At 43.0% G+C, this 16,717-nt stretch overlaps 1 protein-coding gene across 1 annotated transcript; it reads right to left on the bottom strand.

The window, feature by feature from the left end:
• Nucleotides 1-777: 777 nt before the first annotated feature.
• LOC127582842 (interferon alpha-21-like) lies at nucleotides 778-2,798 on the bottom strand. The gene is made up of 4 exons (XM_052038408.1): nucleotides 2,673-2,798; nucleotides 1,558-1,641; nucleotides 978-1,217; nucleotides 778-870 (listed from the first exon to the last, which is right to left on the bottom strand). The coding sequence occupies exons 1-4, from the start codon at nucleotides 2,796-2,798 to the stop codon at nucleotides 778-780; spliced, it is 543 nt and encodes a 180-aa protein (XP_051894368.1).
• Between the last annotated feature and the right edge of the window lie 13,919 nt (nucleotides 2,799-16,717).

Raw genomic sequence — 16,717 nt, 5'->3', positions numbered from 1 at the left:
GACATCTTGTCCACTCAGACACCAGCTGGGGCTTTAATTGCCTGAAGAAAATCAGCTCCATTTCCCCATTCTTAAGACTCGGGATCTTGTAGGGTTTTTTTTGAAACAGCTTGATCAACAGATCTCACGGCGCCTCTGCGAACCCGGGTCTATCTGCTACTGCACCCTCTTTAATATTGTATGACTTTATTCACAGGACCTCTGCTCATTCTCATTTACAAAAATGCATTGTAATAAAGACATGTTTTTATACAGCATGGTTAAAGTGGTCAAGTATCCAGGTCCTAAACAGGAACGTCATCAAACACAATTTGACAAGGGCGATTTTAGCTCAGGTAACCACAAAAAAAACCAAAGCGGTGTTAGGTAGATGTTTCAGGGAGCGGAGGAAGTAATTAGGACGGCATTTCAGAAAATCCCACTTTGGGATAAAACTTCAGCTGCCAGGAAACTGTTTATTTCACCACTCACAAACGGACACAAGAGGCGGATTTTTCTTTAAAAATGACAGTTTCAAACGTTGTCCAAATGCAAAATATTTATTGCCCTGCTTCAATTTCGAACAAAGCTGTTTTAAATAAATATTCTCTCAAATTATACAATGACATTTATTCTCTACATAACAAGCTCAAGACTTCCAGTAAATATCCTCATATCAAAATAAATAATTTTGGCATATTAATATTAATGTAATAAAATATATTTGCTTTTGATCTAAACGACTGTAAATAAATAATCATAAATCTCTTTAAATATATATTTGTAGCATCTTCAGTTTCACTCGCTGATTTCTGCCATTATGCGAGGGAACTGTTGAAAATACGCCCTGGTCTCAGCGCGGGTTATTTCCCAGGCGCAGGCACTGAATCCCTGAAAAAGAGAAATGTTCAAGAACATGCATCAGAGAATGAATAGATTTCGATTGGGTGAAATAATTCCACCTGAGTTATTGGGTAATAAAATGTCAACGTTCCCACCTTCCGTTTAAGAAACTTGCTGAGTTCCCTGAAGTATTTTTTAATTGCGGCGCTCTTCCTTGGCCGGGACCCCGAGCCGGGTTTCCGCCCACATGTTTGCAGCTCTCTGAGCTGCCCGTCCAGGAGAACCCTGAGGCTTTCCAACTTGTCCTGGGGCCATGTGACGGAGCCGAGGTTCATGCTGTAGATCTTGCTGATCTGACGCACCGTCTGATACACAACACTGATCCTTTCCTGGCCCTGCACGGAATACACAGTGACAATAGGGCGGAAATTGTTAAATATTGCAGTTTACTCGACATCTGATAGTTATCAATAGGTTATGCGCATTTGCAAAAGTTGTCTTTAAACATTGTCTGCTCGTCGCCGTTGGCAACTAACGGCTCTTACCGCATTCCTCGTGGGATAACTCATACTTTGAATTTCGCTGATATCCCAACAACAGTTTTGTCTTTGTGAATGGGATGTTCGTTATAAGAAAAAAATACATTCGCTTTTAAAATGAGTTTCAGATACGTCTCCCGAACAGTTATTGCTGCTGAGAGCATCCGCAGAACCATTTGACAATGTGCACACTCACCCTTTCCACGAGCTTGGACAAGTTCAGTGTCTTGGCTCCCAGTGACGGCTTTTCAAGTGAGCACTGCCGGGTAAGTGGTCCTCCCTGCAACAGGACAGAGCGTCAAATCCGGCTCGAACACATGGCTGACACTCTCAGGAATGTTTCCTCTTTAAAACATTGATTGTCATTGTACGACTTTTTTGGCACCAACTTATTTAACGGAGGATTTAAATTGGACCTGTCCTTTCCCTCCTTCTCCCTCTCCCCCGCTCCCCCCCTCCCCACCACCCCCCCCCCCCCAACTCCCGGCATCCAGAGACCCAAACTCTCATTGCGCCTGAAGCAGCATTGGACTTTTACCAGTTTAGTGTTCTGCATCGTGTACACACGGTGTGGTCTCCCCTGCACCGGAGAAAGGAAACACGGTTGGGAGTGACCGCTCTCCTGAAACTTCAGTTCAGTGGACAACGGTGACACCAAGTAAACTGAGGCGTTCTTCCCTCTCCTCCCTCCCGCTCTGACTGCACTCCTCTCGTTCTCTTCCACCGTTCCCACGAAGCTCATTCACCCCCTCAGTACATCAGAGCCTTCAGGACTCGAAATCGAATTCAACCCGTCTCTCCAATTACCAGGACTCGCCTACTGTGTGTTTCCTCTCTCTGTGTTTCAGACTTTATTCTTCTCCTCCCATCTACATCTCCTCCCGACACTCCTTTGCTCCCTTTCCTGAGCTGGCTTCACCCCTATCGTCGCTCCTGCCCGCGCCCTCCACCCCTTTGATCGCTTGCCCCCACCCCCTTTCTGTGCAACGTAAAACCCGCTTCATTTGCAAACTTTTTCTCGGCTCTGTGAAGAGGCCTTCGAACTGCAACCTTAACTCATTTTCTCTCGCCTCAGATGCTGCCCGACCTGCTGAGTGTTCCCAGCGGTCTCTCTTTCCAACAGCGTTACACGGTTTAGTTTCATACTTTGGTAACTTCAGTCCTACAATGTGAATTCGATCAAGGAAATATTTCATAACAGTTATTGCAATTTTGTAATAAACCTCGTTCAATCTCGGCAAAGTAACGACAAGATTAACAGGGAAACCAGTGCTTCAGTTTATACACACCGGTATTTCCATATACACTCACCATTTCATTCAGCACTCTTTGAGCGTCTTGATTAATACCTTCCTGCTGAACTCGGCAGCCCTGGGCCAGGATCCCCGGCAGCAAAACGAGCAAAATGCAGCGTCTCCAGGCGTTCGGTAAAACCATGTTCAAGCGGTGCAGGGAAAGGCAGCGGTCTGAAACCTAGGCAGCGGCGGGATCGGGCGTCAGGTCGGAATACAATATCCTCCTGAACTGCTTTGCCCTTGGACTGAAACGATTGTCCCTCCTCGAGGTGATGTACCCATTTTAAGGTGCACATCAGGATATTCCTTTGACGTTCCAAAAACAAATCCAATTGCTTCTGACCGCAATAATTTGAGAGAATCTTTAATTTCGTTCCAAGATGACCACAGATGAAAGCTTTCACTTTCTGCTTCACTCAAGGAGCAAATTGCCTCTAACCAGAAAGATATTTCCGACATTCAGCAAGTGGGGTGTTCCTCGGAAGGTGGGATTCACAAAACAATTGGTAAAATTCCATTTTATGTATTTTTAACGTCTTTAAATGATGAATTATTTTCTTGTGGGAAACCTTGGCGCTGTAATCAGAAGGAAATTCCTTCTGGTATTCTGACACTATTAAGGTATCATCTCTCTAAGGCAACAAAAAATCCATAATCACCTTGCAGTCCAGAGACCTCGCTGGGTGGAATGTGTTTGCACTGGTTCTATACATCGTTACAAACACACAATTGGCTGCAATCACTTGGGGTCTTACACTGTGGCCCTCCCCATGGAGTCGTTGTACCCAACTTCAGCACATCAGTCTGGGCAGAGTCCTGGATCTTCGTGGGTGCTAGATTGCAGCATTCAGCGCTGGGCACACCTTACACAGGAAGTTCAGTGAGTTTCCCGTGGACCAGAGCGTTTCTTTCACCAAGTTCATGGTCCTCCAGCAGCTGTTGCTATTGGTTCCACGGAATACAAAGGCGGCAAGAGTGTTCTGGAATTGCTTAAGTTATTAATCAGACCACAGACTCAGTAGAGTCATAGCCATGGAGTTAACCAGCATTAACACAGGCCCTTCGGCCCAACTTGTCCATGCTGACCAAGGTGGTTCCTGTGCTAGTCCCATTTGCCTGCATTTGGCCCAGATCCCTCTAATGTTTTCCTATCCATGTACCTGTCTGAATGTCTTTTAAATATTGTAATAGTACCCACCTCTCGCCACCTCCTCTAGCAGCTCCTTCCATATTCTCATCACCATTTGTGTGAAAAACTTGCCTCTCTGGTCCTCTTTAAATTTTTCCCCTCTCACAATAAACCGATGCCCTCTAGTTTTTGACTCCTGTACCCTGGGAAAAGATTGCATCCATCCACCTTATCTATGCCGCTCATGATTTTATAAACCTCCATAAGGTCACCCATCAGCCTCCTTTACCCCAGGGAAAACAGTCCCAGCCTATCCTGTCTCTCCTCATAACTCAAGCCCTCCAGTCCCGGCAACATCCTTGTGAATCTTTTCCGTACCTGGTCTAGCTTAATCGCATCCTTCCCATGGTATGGCCACCAGAACTGCCCTCAGTATTCCAGCTACAGTCTCACCAATGTCCTATACAGCTGTAACATGATGTCCCGACTGTTGCACTCAGTGAAGGCAAGCATGTCATGCACCTTCTTCACCTCTTTGTCTCCCTGTGTCACCACATTCAGGGAAATATGCACTTGTACCCGAAGTCTTTCTGTTCTACAGCAGTCCCCAGGGCCCTGTCATTTACTGTGTAAGTCCTGCCCGAGTTTAACTTCCCATAATGTATCACTTCGCGTGTACTGTGTACATTTCTGATCTCTACATTGCAAGAAAGATGTATTAGAGCTGGAGTGGAGGTAATTAACTGGGTGATGCTAGGACTCCAGAATGTTAGCTATAAAGAAAAGTTTGGATAACTCTGTGAGTTGTTTTCCTTGATACTAGGAAAGTGAGGAGAAATTTGACTGTAGCTTATAAAATTATGAGGAGTCTTGATGCAGTTGATAGGAAAGACTTCTTTCCCATAACAGAGACATTAATAACCATATATTTAAAGTAACGATGGAAAGATTGGAGAGGAGTTGAGGAGTACCATAAGGGTCAGTAACTCAATGCCTCGAAGACTAAAAGATGCAGTAATTCTCATCACTTTTAAAAATTACTTGGATATGAAGTTGAAGACCGATAACTTACAATGTTATGATTAGGATATTAGGACTCTGCAATGGGATATAGATAGCTTAAGTGAGTGGGCCAAAACTTGACAAATCGAGCTTAATATGGAAAAGGGTGAGGTCATGCTCTTCAGTAAAATGAACCCAAAGTCAAACTATTATCTAAATGGAGGAAGACTGCAGATGAACAAAGTATAAAGGTATTTAGGTACTCTTGTGCATGAATCGCAAAAACTTAGCAGGCACGGACAGAAAGTAGTTAGGAAAGCAACTAACATATTGGCCTTTATAACAAGAGGGATGGCGTTTAGAAATAGGGAAGTTTTGTTACAATTGTACTGAGTGTTGGTGAGGCTGCACCTGGAATACTGTAGACAGTATTGGTCCTCTTATTTAATAAAGAATATATTGTTGGAGGCATTACAAAAGGGATTCACGAGGTTAACTCCTGGGATGAGAGGGTTGTCCTATCATGAGCAGCTAAAGAAATTAGATCTATATTCTTTGAAGTTTAGAAGAATGAGGGGTGGCCTTATTGAAACAGATAAAATCCTTCGGTGACATGACAGGGTGGATGTGAAGATGTTTCTACAGTGGGAGAATCTGACATGGGGGTGCACAATTATAAGATTAGTGGGCTGTCAGTGAGATGTGTATGGACTTCTTTTCACGGAGGGTGGTGAATCTCCGGAATTTTCTACTCCAGAGGGCTGTGGAAGTTATATCACTGGGTGAACTTAAAGAGAAGGTAGATTATTTTGAAAGATCAGGGAATTGAGGGCAATGTGGAACTGGTACAGAAGAGGAGATGATTCCTGAATCCATGATCATATGATCATATTGAATGGTGGGGCAGACGTGAGTGGATGAGTGGCCACCTCCTGCTCCTACTTTCTTATGATCCTTATGTTCTTATATAAAAGGTTATGACCAAGATCTGGGAAATGAGATTCAGCCATTATGAATATGATGAATGGAATGTTCTCCTTCTCTCCTATATTTTTCTATGATTCTATAATTTTGTGAAGTATGGGAACCTGTAGACAGACATGTCTTTGAAGAGAACTAATTCATGGGAATCTATTTAATGGAGAAATCCTGGGGAGAGGAATTACACTGTACTGCAAACCATTTTCAAAGGCATGTCAAGCTCAATGACCGGCTTCTGTGCTGTAATATTTTTCGATTTCATGTTTTATTTCTCTATGTGTTAAAATTCATATATATATATATCTGTGTGTGTGTGTTTGTGTGTGTGTGTGTGTGTGTGTGTGTGTGTGTGTGTGTGTGTGTGTGTGTGTGTGTGTGTGTGTGCATTGTTTCTCTGAATTAAAATGAAAATTACTTAAATGCATTTTGATATGAACAGGAAGTTAAAGAACAATGGTTTTGAAAACTATTCCTGAAACCATAAACCACATTTCTCTCCATGATGATGATTGATGTTCTGAGCATTTCCAGCAGTTTCTGTTTTCATTTCAGATTTATTTTGTGTGTTACTCTTCCTCATCCTTCAACAGCTGTGTCTATACCTGGCTTCCTTTACTTCTTGATTGTCTTGTAATCCTAAATGGCAATAGTTTTTGCTGCCTCAGTGGAGCTTAGCCAGTTATGTGAGGGATATAAAGCAATGGGACAAAGGTGGTCAAAATGTGTTGAACATGGACTGGAACGAACAGTCTTATTGGAAGAGAACAGAGGGAATAGGAAGGAGATGGTTCCTGGAAATAGGGTTTAGCTACTTACCAAAACTAGGAACAGCGTGAGAACCTGGGAACACACAAGGACCAAGGTCCAACACTCGCAAGGAGGAACCCTGAGCCCAGGTCTCTGAGAACAAAGGACAGCCTCAAGTCTGAGAATGACCACCTTATGTCTTGCTAATAGTAGACTGTGCAAGCTGTGAGTGCTTGTACCTAATCTTTCCAATTAAGAGTTTGAATAATGGTAATTATTGTGATAGTGTATCTCTGATATGTGATGCAATTGTCATACAGCACATTTGGAAAATTGTAATCTAATCATGCAAAGCCAGGATGGCACAATGAAGGAAAAGTCATGTATAATAAATGTATTAGATCTTTTTTGAGGAAGTCTTAGCCAGAGTGAATTGAGGGAAAACAGTAGAATATATTGTATTTGGACTTCTAGAAAGCATTCAACTTGGTGTCTTATGAAAAGTTATATCACAAATAAGAGCCCATGATGTTGAAGATGATATAAGACCATGAACAGAATGAGGCCTTTCAGCCCTTTATGCCTGCTCCGCCATTCGATCATGGCTGATTTATTTTTCCCTCTCAACCCCATTCTCCTCCCCGTAATTTTTGACACCCTTGCTAATCAAGAACCTATTAACCTCCCCTTTAAATACAACCAATGACTTGGCTTCCACAGCCGTCTGTGGCAATGAATTCCACAGATTCACCACCCTCTGGCTAAAGAAATTCCTCCTCATCTCTTTTCTAAGGGGACGTTCTTCTATTCTGAGTCTGTGCCCTCTGCCTATACTCTCCCACTACTGGAAACATCCTCTCCATGTCCACACTATCCAGGCCTTTCAACATTTGGTAGGTTTCAGTGAGATCCCCTGTCATCCTTCTAAACTCCAGTGAGTACAGGCCCAGAGCCATCAAATGCTCCTCATACATTAACCCTTTCATTCCCAGGATCATTCTTGTAAACCTCCTCTGGACCTTCTCCAATGCCAGCACATCCTTCTTAGATATGGGGCCCAAAACTGCTTACAGTATTGGTATTGGTGGAAGATTGGTTAGGGATAAGGGGACATTTTCAGTTTGGCAACTTGTGACCAGTGGAGTTTCACATGGATCTCCACTTAGACCACAGTGTTTACAATATATATTAGTGACATGAAGGAAGGAAGCAAATCTACAGTAGCCAAATTTGCAATCAACACAAAAATAGCTGGAAAGGCAAGTCACAAGGAAGATGCAAACATTTTACAGAGGGATTTTGATTAATTAAGTGAATGGGGAAAAGGTTGGCTAATGGAATGTGAAGTTAGAAAATATAAAGTTGTTCATTTTGGTTGGAGGAACGAAAGACTAGAGCATTTCATAAGAACTGCAGAAAGCAGCAGTGTCAAAAGATTTTAGCATCCTTGTGCATGAACACAGAAAGGTAGCACACAAGGACAGTAGGTACTAGGGAAGGTTAATGGAATGTTGTCCCTTATTTCAAGGGGGTTGGAGTATAAAAGTAGGCAAGTCTTACTGCAGCTGTACAAGGCACTAGTGAGACCACATCTGGTGTACTGTCAACTGCTTTTCCCTCCTACTTAAGGAAAAATATTATTTCACTTGAGCCAATTCAGAGAAGGTTCACTAGGATGATCCCAGTTATGGAGGGATTGTCCTATAAGGAGAGGTTAAACATGTTAGGACTCTACTCACTGGAGTTTAGAAGAATGAAAAGTAATTTTATTGAAACATATAAGATTGTTTGGGGACTAGACAGAATAAATGCCAAGGGGACTCTCATGGGAAAGTCCAGAACCAGAGAGATGGTCTCAGAATAAGGGGTGCCCACTGAAGTCTGAGATGAGGAAGAATTTCTTCTCTGAGAGTGTTATCTATGGAACTCTTTGCCACAGAGAACTGTGTGGGGAGATCTCTCATGTATATTCAAGGTTGAGATAAATAGATTTCTATTTGGTAAGGGGATCAAAGTTTATAGGGAAAGGGCAGGAGAGTGGAGTTGAGGAATGTCAAATCAGCCATGATCCTATTGAATAGCAGAGTTGGGTTATGGGGCTGAATGACCTGCTCCTGTTCCTACTTTTTATGGTCTTAAGAAGTTCTGAGATCTCTCTCATTAACAAAGTTGATGAACTAAAAGCGAGACTGACCTATCAAAGAGAACTGAGGGACTGCTGTGTGCTATGTCTCACTGAAATGTGGCTCACACTTGCTTCACCTGACTGTGCCATAGAACCTGAGGGCTTCTCAATTCACTGGATGGACCGTACTGTGTCCTCAGGCAAAGTAAGAGGCGGAGAGGTTGGCTTACTAATCAACTCCTCATGGTGCTCGGACGTGATGGTCCTGATGAGTTCCTGCTCACCGAACTTGGAATATCTAAGAGTGAAGTGCTGCTCATACTACCTGCCATGGGAATTCACTTCAGCTATCCTAATGGCAGATTACATCCCACCCCAGGCGAATGTGAAGCCTGCACTCAATGAGCTATACTCTGTGATCAACAGCCTTGAAACGGGAAACCCTGAGGCCTCTTCATCATAGCCGGTGACTTCAACTAGGCCAACATACTTCCAAAATACTACCAGCACATCTCCTGTCCCACCAGGGGTCCAAACACCCTTGACCATTACTACACAACAGTCAAAGACACCTACTGATCCATCCCCTGCCCACACTTTGGTAAGTCAGACCACCAGGCTGTGCCTCATCTCCCTGCATACAAACAGAAATTGAAATGTGAGGATGAAGTTTGAAAGTCATAGTGCTGGTCTGAGGGGTTTCTATGCGACTGCTTTGAGTCGGCAGACTGGTCCATGTTCAAGGACTCAGCAGCTAGCCTAGATGAGTATGTCACCACTGTCATAGACTTTATCAGCAAGTGTGTGGAAGACTGCGTACCAAAGAGTCAATCCAAGTGTTCCCAAACCAGAAACTATGGATGAACCGAGAGATCCACTCCCTACTGAAGTCCAGGACTGTAGGTCTGACCGATACAAGAAATTAAGATATGACCTTTGTAAAGTTATCAGGGATGCCAAGAGACAATACCAGTCCAAACTTGAGTCCCAGACCGGCCATCAGTTGTTGTAGGGCTTACATGCTATAATGGGTTATGAGACAAAGTTGGACAGCATCACCAACAACAGCACATCCTTTTCCGATGAGCTTGATGCATTTTACGCACGTTCTGAACAGAAAGGGATTGGTATGTCACCACCCAGCCCGACAGCCTCCAGTGCATTTGTCCCCACAGTCACCATTGTGGATGTAAGACCAACCTTCCGGAGAGTGAACCCGAGGAAAGCATCTGCCCGGGTGGTGTCCCTGGCCATGTCCTTAGATCTTGTGCAGATCAGCTGGTGGGGGTACTTGAAGACATTTTGAACCTCTCCCTACTTCAATCCAACATTCTCACCTGCTTTAAGAAGACCACTATCCTGGTACCAAAGGAAAATAAGGTAACATGCCTTAATGACTACAGCTCGGTAGCTCTGGCATCCACCATCATGAAGTGCTTCGAGAGGTTGGTCATGGCACACATCAGCTCCAGCCTCCCAGAAAACCTCAACTCACTGAAATTTGCCTACCACCAGAACAGGTCCATGGCAAATGCAATCGCCCTGACCCGACACTCATCTACAGAGCATATAGACAGTAAAGACACCTTAATCAGATGATTATTTATTGACTACAGCTCCATCTTCAACACTATAATTCCAAGCAAACTCATCTCCAAATTCTGAGACCTGGGACTCAACACCTCCCTTTGCAACTGAATCCTTGATTTCCTGACCAACAGACTGAAATCAGTGAGGATAGGCAGCAACACCTCAGCCATGATTATCCTCAACACTGGTGCCCCACAATGCTGTGTCCTCAGCCCCCTACTTTATTCCCTATACACTCATGACTGCGTGGCCATATTCTGCTCTAACTCCATCGACAAGCTTGCAGATGACACCACTGTAGTGGGCCTAATCTCAAATAACAATGAGTCAGAGTACAGGAGAGAGATAGAGAGCCTACTGACATGGTGTCATGACAACAACCTTTTCCTTAATGTCAACAAAACAGAAGAGCTGGTCATTGACTTCAGGAAGGGGGGGCTGTGCACACACGTCTGTTTACGTCAACAGTGCTGAGATCAAGAGGGTTGAGAGCTTCAAGTTCCTAGGAGTAAACATCACCAATAGCCTGTCCTGGTCCAACCACATAGATACCATGGCCAAAAAAGTGCACCAGCACCTCTACTTCCTCAGGAGTCTAAAGAAATTCGGCAAATCCCCATTGCCCTTCACCAGGTTTTACAGATGCACCATAGAAAGCATCCTTTCTGGATGCATCACGGCTTGGTGTAGCAATTGTTCTGCCCGAGACTGCTAGGAACTGCGGAGAGTTGTGGACACAGCTCAGCACATCAGGGAAACCAGCCTCCCCTCTATGGACTCTGTCTACACTTCTCACTGCCTAGGTAAAGCTGCCAATATAATCAAAGACCCCACCCTCCTCCCATTGGGCAGAAGATACAAAAGCCTGAAAGCACATACCACCAGGCTCAAGGACAGTTTCTATCCCGCTGTTATGAGACTATTGAACGGACCTTTTGTATGATAAGATAGACTTTTGACCTCACAATCTACCTCTTTATGACCTTGCACCTTATTGTCTGCCTGTGCTGCACTTTGTCTGTAACTATAACACTTTATTCTGCAATCTGTTATTGCTTTTCCCTTGTACTACCTCAATGCACTGTTGTACTGAAATGATCTGTATGGATGACATGCAAAACAAAGTTTTTCACTGTCCCTCGGTACACATGACAATAATAAAACAATTTACCAATTTACTTATTAAATGCGATTGTTTTGAAAAGTAACATTTTTCCCTAACAGCCAGCAGCAATGAGGGTGGAACAGTGGCCCAGCTGGTAGAGGTGCTGTCTCACAGCTCCAGTGACATGGATTCAATCCTGACCTCAGATGCTGTCTGTGTGGAGTTTGCACCTTCTCCCTGTAACAGTGGGTTTCCTCTGGGAGCTCCGGTTTCCTCCCACATCCCAAAGATGTGCAGGTTGGTGGATTAATTGGCCACTGTAAATTGCCCCTAGTGTGTAGGCGAGTGGTATAACCTGAGGAGGAGTTGATGGGAATGTGGGGAGAATAAAATGGGATTAGTGCTAGGTAAGTGTAAATGGGTGATTGATGGTCAGCATGGACTGTGAGGCTGAAGGGCCTGTTTCTCTGCTGCAATGTTCTATGACTCTATGGGAATCCTTCTTTCCAGGTGTTGGGAATGGGTTGATTTGAGAGTGTGGTGTGGAGGTGGAGGCAATGGGAGGGAATTAATCTAGAATTCTGATGATCTCATGCCCTCCTACACAAACATAACATTTTACATTTCCCACAACTTGCCACTGTGTGTGGAATATTTACAGTTTCTTGCTAAACTTTGGAAAGTTATATGGGGAAACCTAAATTTCAAGAGTGTCCCCACATCTGAATGTGTTGGTGTTTAAGCCAATTTCCTTACCTACACAAGAGGCTATGTTCATTGAATAAACTCTCTCCTAGCGTTCAATGAAAATAAGTTGAAAGTGATACTTAGACTGAAAGCAACTGTGAAACCTGTAGAGACTGGGAGTGATCAATGCAGAGATCAGTGACTTTCCTCATCACCGTAGAGCAAGAGAAATAAACACAGAGAAAACAAAAATAGAGGAAATTATTTGGATATTTTACAGAAAAGGTACTGGGCTGTGGTAAACTCAATCCAATATTTCATTCCATAGTTCAGTTTGACAAGTTGATCCAGTAGATTGCTGAAGTCTTGTAACTCTGCTCTCTTCATTATTTTAGGCAATCTCTCAGGATTAAGGGTGGCCTGAGTCCATTACAGTAAAGGGTGAAAGATACCAGTGCATGATTTCTTATAATCTGGGATGGCCATTGCATGTCAGCCCAATCTTGACGAAGTGAGTTTTTCGTTGAATAGCAAGGAGGTGGTTGCCATATCAGTGTCAACAGTGAGACAGATCTCAGCTAAAACATTAAAATTTTAAAAACTTTATTTATACAGTACAGTTACAGGCCCTTCTGGCCCAACGAGTCCACACCGCCCACTTACACCCATGTTAACCTACTAACACGTACGTCTTTGGAATGTGGGAGCAAACCGGAGCACCCGGAGGAAACCCACACAGACACGGTGAGAACATACAGACTCCTTACAGACAGCGGCAGGAATTGAACCCCAATCGCTGGCGCTGTAATAGCATTACGCTAACCGCTACACTACCATGCTGCCCCATGTTCATGATTACCAAACTTGGATTTGTAGTTCACTGGTACATATTGTAAATGATATATTATTTCATAACAATTTTTTACAATATTTCAGTTGAACCACATTATTATCTTCCATTACATTGTTTCTTAATGGTATGAAGGTGTAAATACTTTACCCTTGTAACTTGGAAGATGTTGAAAGGGTGTTAGTTGAACATTATGGTAATAGCCTTACAAGACTTAAAGGAAACTGAGTTACCAATGCAGATTAATGTTTCAGTTATGCTATCTGTAATAAATATACCTGTTGAATTTGGATCTGGGCTGGACTGTACTGTACTAACTCCCCACACATGGGAATTGTGTGTCATTTAGACCACGTAAACAATAGTTATTTTGGTGACTTATCAAAGACCCATTAAATAGCATCAAATGAAAGAACACATGGTCACCAGAAATATTGTACAATTATGAATGATTCATCATGTGCTGATTTACCACTTCTCAATGTCTGCAGTAACATGACACTGGTTCAAACCCATCGCAGTCAAACTCCCAAACCCACGCTAAACATTGTGGAAATACTAAGGGAAATATTAAGACAGGAGACTTTCCTTCAAAGCAAGAGGGAAATTCAAAGAGTAGATCAAGGCAAACAGCCACAGAGCTTGTTCATGAAGAGACCCTTCTCTGAGATTGTCTCCTTTGCTCTCATTCTCATTACTGCTCATGATTCTGACATTAAAATGTAGCCTTCCATTCATCAGATGGACCTTTCCATGCCCATGTCTGCTCTGCTTAATGGTCTGGCTTAGCATTTCTTATATATTTGATATACCACTCCCCCTCAACCTCCACCCAACTGTACACCTACTCTGTGCCCCATTCCCCTGGCAAATTCATTTAAACCTACCCAACAGCATGGGTAATGCTCCCTGCAAGAATATTGATCCCATTCTGGTTCAGGACACCCTATCTTGCCTGTGCAGGTCCCACCTTCTACAAAGCTGGCTCCAAAAATCCTAAAGCCTTCTCTCCTACGCCATCCCTTTAGCCACATAATCATCTGATCTAATTTCCTGTTCCTGTACTCATTTGTGTGTGACACAGGAAGGAATCCAGTTGTTTAACCTATAACCCAGCTCTCTCTATACTTGTGCTGGAGAAATTCATTCCTCTTTATACTGATGTCATCAATACCAACATGGACCATGACCTCTGGTTGTCTACCCTCTCCCTTTAGAATGCCTTGTAGCACCTCTAAGAAATCCTTGACCTTGGTGCCAGGGAGGTATCATGCCATTTGAGAATCTCATTTGCAGCCACAGAAAAGCCTGTCAACTCCCATTACAATGAAACCTCCTTTCACTACACTATAGCTCTCCTAGATTCTATCCACTTCCCCCCTACCCCCACTCCCTACCCCCCAATCCCACGCAGCAGAGCCAGCCATGTCGCCACAAACTCGGCTCTTGCTACTATCCTTTGGGAAACTAGCCTCCTCAAGAGTATCCAATGTGGTATATCTGTTTGACAGGAGGATGGCCAAAGAGGAGTCCTGCACTACCTGCCTGCACCTACTGCTCACCTAGTAGCTACCCATCACTTTTCTGCCCGTGCAGCCAATAATTTTGGGTTGACTAGCTCACTGAGTGCGCTCTCCCTGCTGTCCTCTGCCTTGCTGGTGCTCCATAGTAAATCCATTGGCAACTTTGATCACTCAACACAGCCAGTCAGGAGCTGCAGCAGGACACACTTCCCCCATACTTGGTTGCCAGGGACAATGGGCATGTCCCTGATTTTCCACAAAGTGCAGGAAGAGTGCACCACTGGGCCAAGGTATCCTGCCAGAACTCCGCTCACTTGAAAGGAAGGTCAAAAGTAGTATCAACCACAACAGAGCCTGACTGGAAAATTCATGTGAGTGATAAGATGCCCAGAGTGAAGCTGAAATGAAACTTCTCTTTGTAACAGCTGCCAGCCTTTAAAGGGGAGGAGAAATAAAATCTTTCACAAATTTCCCCCAATAAAACTTTCTATCACAGGAAAATACACAGAATAATCATCAATAAGTTAAAATGGATGACCAATTGTGAAATATTAAAATATTTTTAGCAATCCATCACATACCAGCTTCAAATTGTACAGTTACAATAAAGCAATACAAAATCATGAAGGTATAATTACTTCTATAGTTAAAAACATATCTTAAACATCTGATAGTTACTTATATAGTTAAAAAACATGTTTTAAACATTCTCAATCACCAATGAACAATTTGTTAGAAAATCTTTATTTCTTCTGATAATTGCCATCATGAGAAAGATCTGTTGTGAATTGGCCCCCATCCCAATGCAGATTATTTTCTGTGCACCATCACTGGACCTCCAAAAGGGAAAAGCATTCAAGAAAATACATTAAATGACGTGAACATAATAAATTGTGTGAGAGGGAGTCTGTTGGTCATCATACAGTGACATGTCCCACCTTCTGTAAAAAGTTACACAGTTTCCAAAAGTTTTTGTTAAATGTGACCTCGGTACAAGTGACAATAATAAACCAATACCAATATCAATACATTTCTTCTCAACTTTGTCTCTCAGCCTGATTTCCTCACGGATCCTTCCAGCTCCCTGGTCTACTATTCACAGAATCACAGAATGTTTACAGCATTGAATTAAGCCATTCAGCACTTTCAGTCTGTACCCCGTCTATGTAAAAGTCTGCCAACAAGTCCCATTCCTAAACTGTCTCCTCCAGCCCTGCAAATTCATCCCTTTTAGATACTAATCTAGCTCCCTCTTGAATGCCACAACAGAATCTGCTTACACTATTACAGATGGTGCATTCCACATGGTGCGCAAATTCCTCATGTCTCCTCTGGTTCTCTTGCCAATCACTTTCATTCCATGTCTCCTGTTTCCAGATGCCTGCCAAAATAGAGGTTAGTTCTGTATCTACTCGGCCTTTACCCTTCTATGATTTTAAACACCCCCATCAGATGCCCTTGTAAACTCTTCTATTCCAAGGAGAACAACTCCAGTGTCTTCACTCTATTTGCATAATTGATGTTAATCATCCATGAAATTCTTTTCATTTTTTTCTAAATTCTTTATATCTTCCCTTAAGTGTGGTGCTCAGAACTGAATGCAATAGTCCAGTAGAGGTTGTACTTCCCTTCTTTTGTACTCTGTCTCTCTTCTTATCATGACTTGGACCCAGTATATACTTTAATCACTTTCTCAAACTGTCCTGCCAGTTTCAAACTTTCAACCACAAAACCCCCGACCCTTCTGTTGTGTTGGTCTTTCCTGAATTATGCCCTCATGGTTGTATTGGATCTTCTCATTCTTCCTACCAAAATGCAACACTTCACATTTCATCTGCCACAAATCCATCTACTTCATCTCCTACTTCATCTCTTGCTAATCCAGGAGAAGCTAGAAACATTCCACTGCGTCCTGAACTCAGCACTCAGCTACGTTCATGTCATTGGTCTTACACACATGATGCTGTATTTTATGGACAACATGGATCCTGTCCTGGGCAAAACTCACACAGTAATGTTAATGGGAGACCATGTCCCATCTGGAGTTAGCGCTAGGTTAGAGTGGTTATGAACCCTCAGTAAAAAAGGACACGGAGTACTCAAACATTAACATTGAGCAATCAACACTCAACTAGAGGACTATTAATGTCAATAAACTGACAAAAGTTCTGGCCCAAGTGAAATACAATCTCAGGTTGGCAATAGGGTACTGTCTTGATACAGGTGGGAAAGCAAACACATTCGAAGGCAGATTTCCCTCGATGAATAAAGATACAGATTTTTAAATTAAACAGGAAAAGAAGACTCATCATTAATGTTAAT

The sequence above is a fragment of the Pristis pectinata genome, chromosome 25 (assembly GCF_009764475.1).
Source record: "Pristis pectinata isolate sPriPec2 chromosome 25, sPriPec2.1.pri, whole genome shotgun sequence".
NCBI classification, from domain to species: Eukaryota; Metazoa; Chordata; class Chondrichthyes; order Rhinopristiformes; family Pristidae; genus Pristis; species Pristis pectinata.
The sequence above is the reverse complement of the archived record's forward strand: the minus strand, read 5'-3'. Positions and strand labels throughout refer to the sequence as shown.

What these genes read in the sequence shown, in the direction of transcription:
- LOC127582842 (XM_052038408.1), bottom strand. Translation starts at nt 2,798, where the DNA reads ATGGTTTTACCGAACGCCTGGAGACGCTGCATTTTGCTCGTTTTGCTG. An exon ending in AAAGAGTGCTGAATGAAATG is followed by an intron (nt 1,642 to 2,672) that starts GTGAGTGTATAT and finishes GTCCTGTTGCAG; the next exon opens with GGAGGACCACTTACCCGGCA. An exon ending in TGTCCAAGCTCGTGGAAAGG is followed by an intron (nt 1,218 to 1,557) that starts GTGAGTGTGCAC and finishes TATTCCGTGCAG; the next exon opens with GGCCAGGAAAGGATCAGTGT.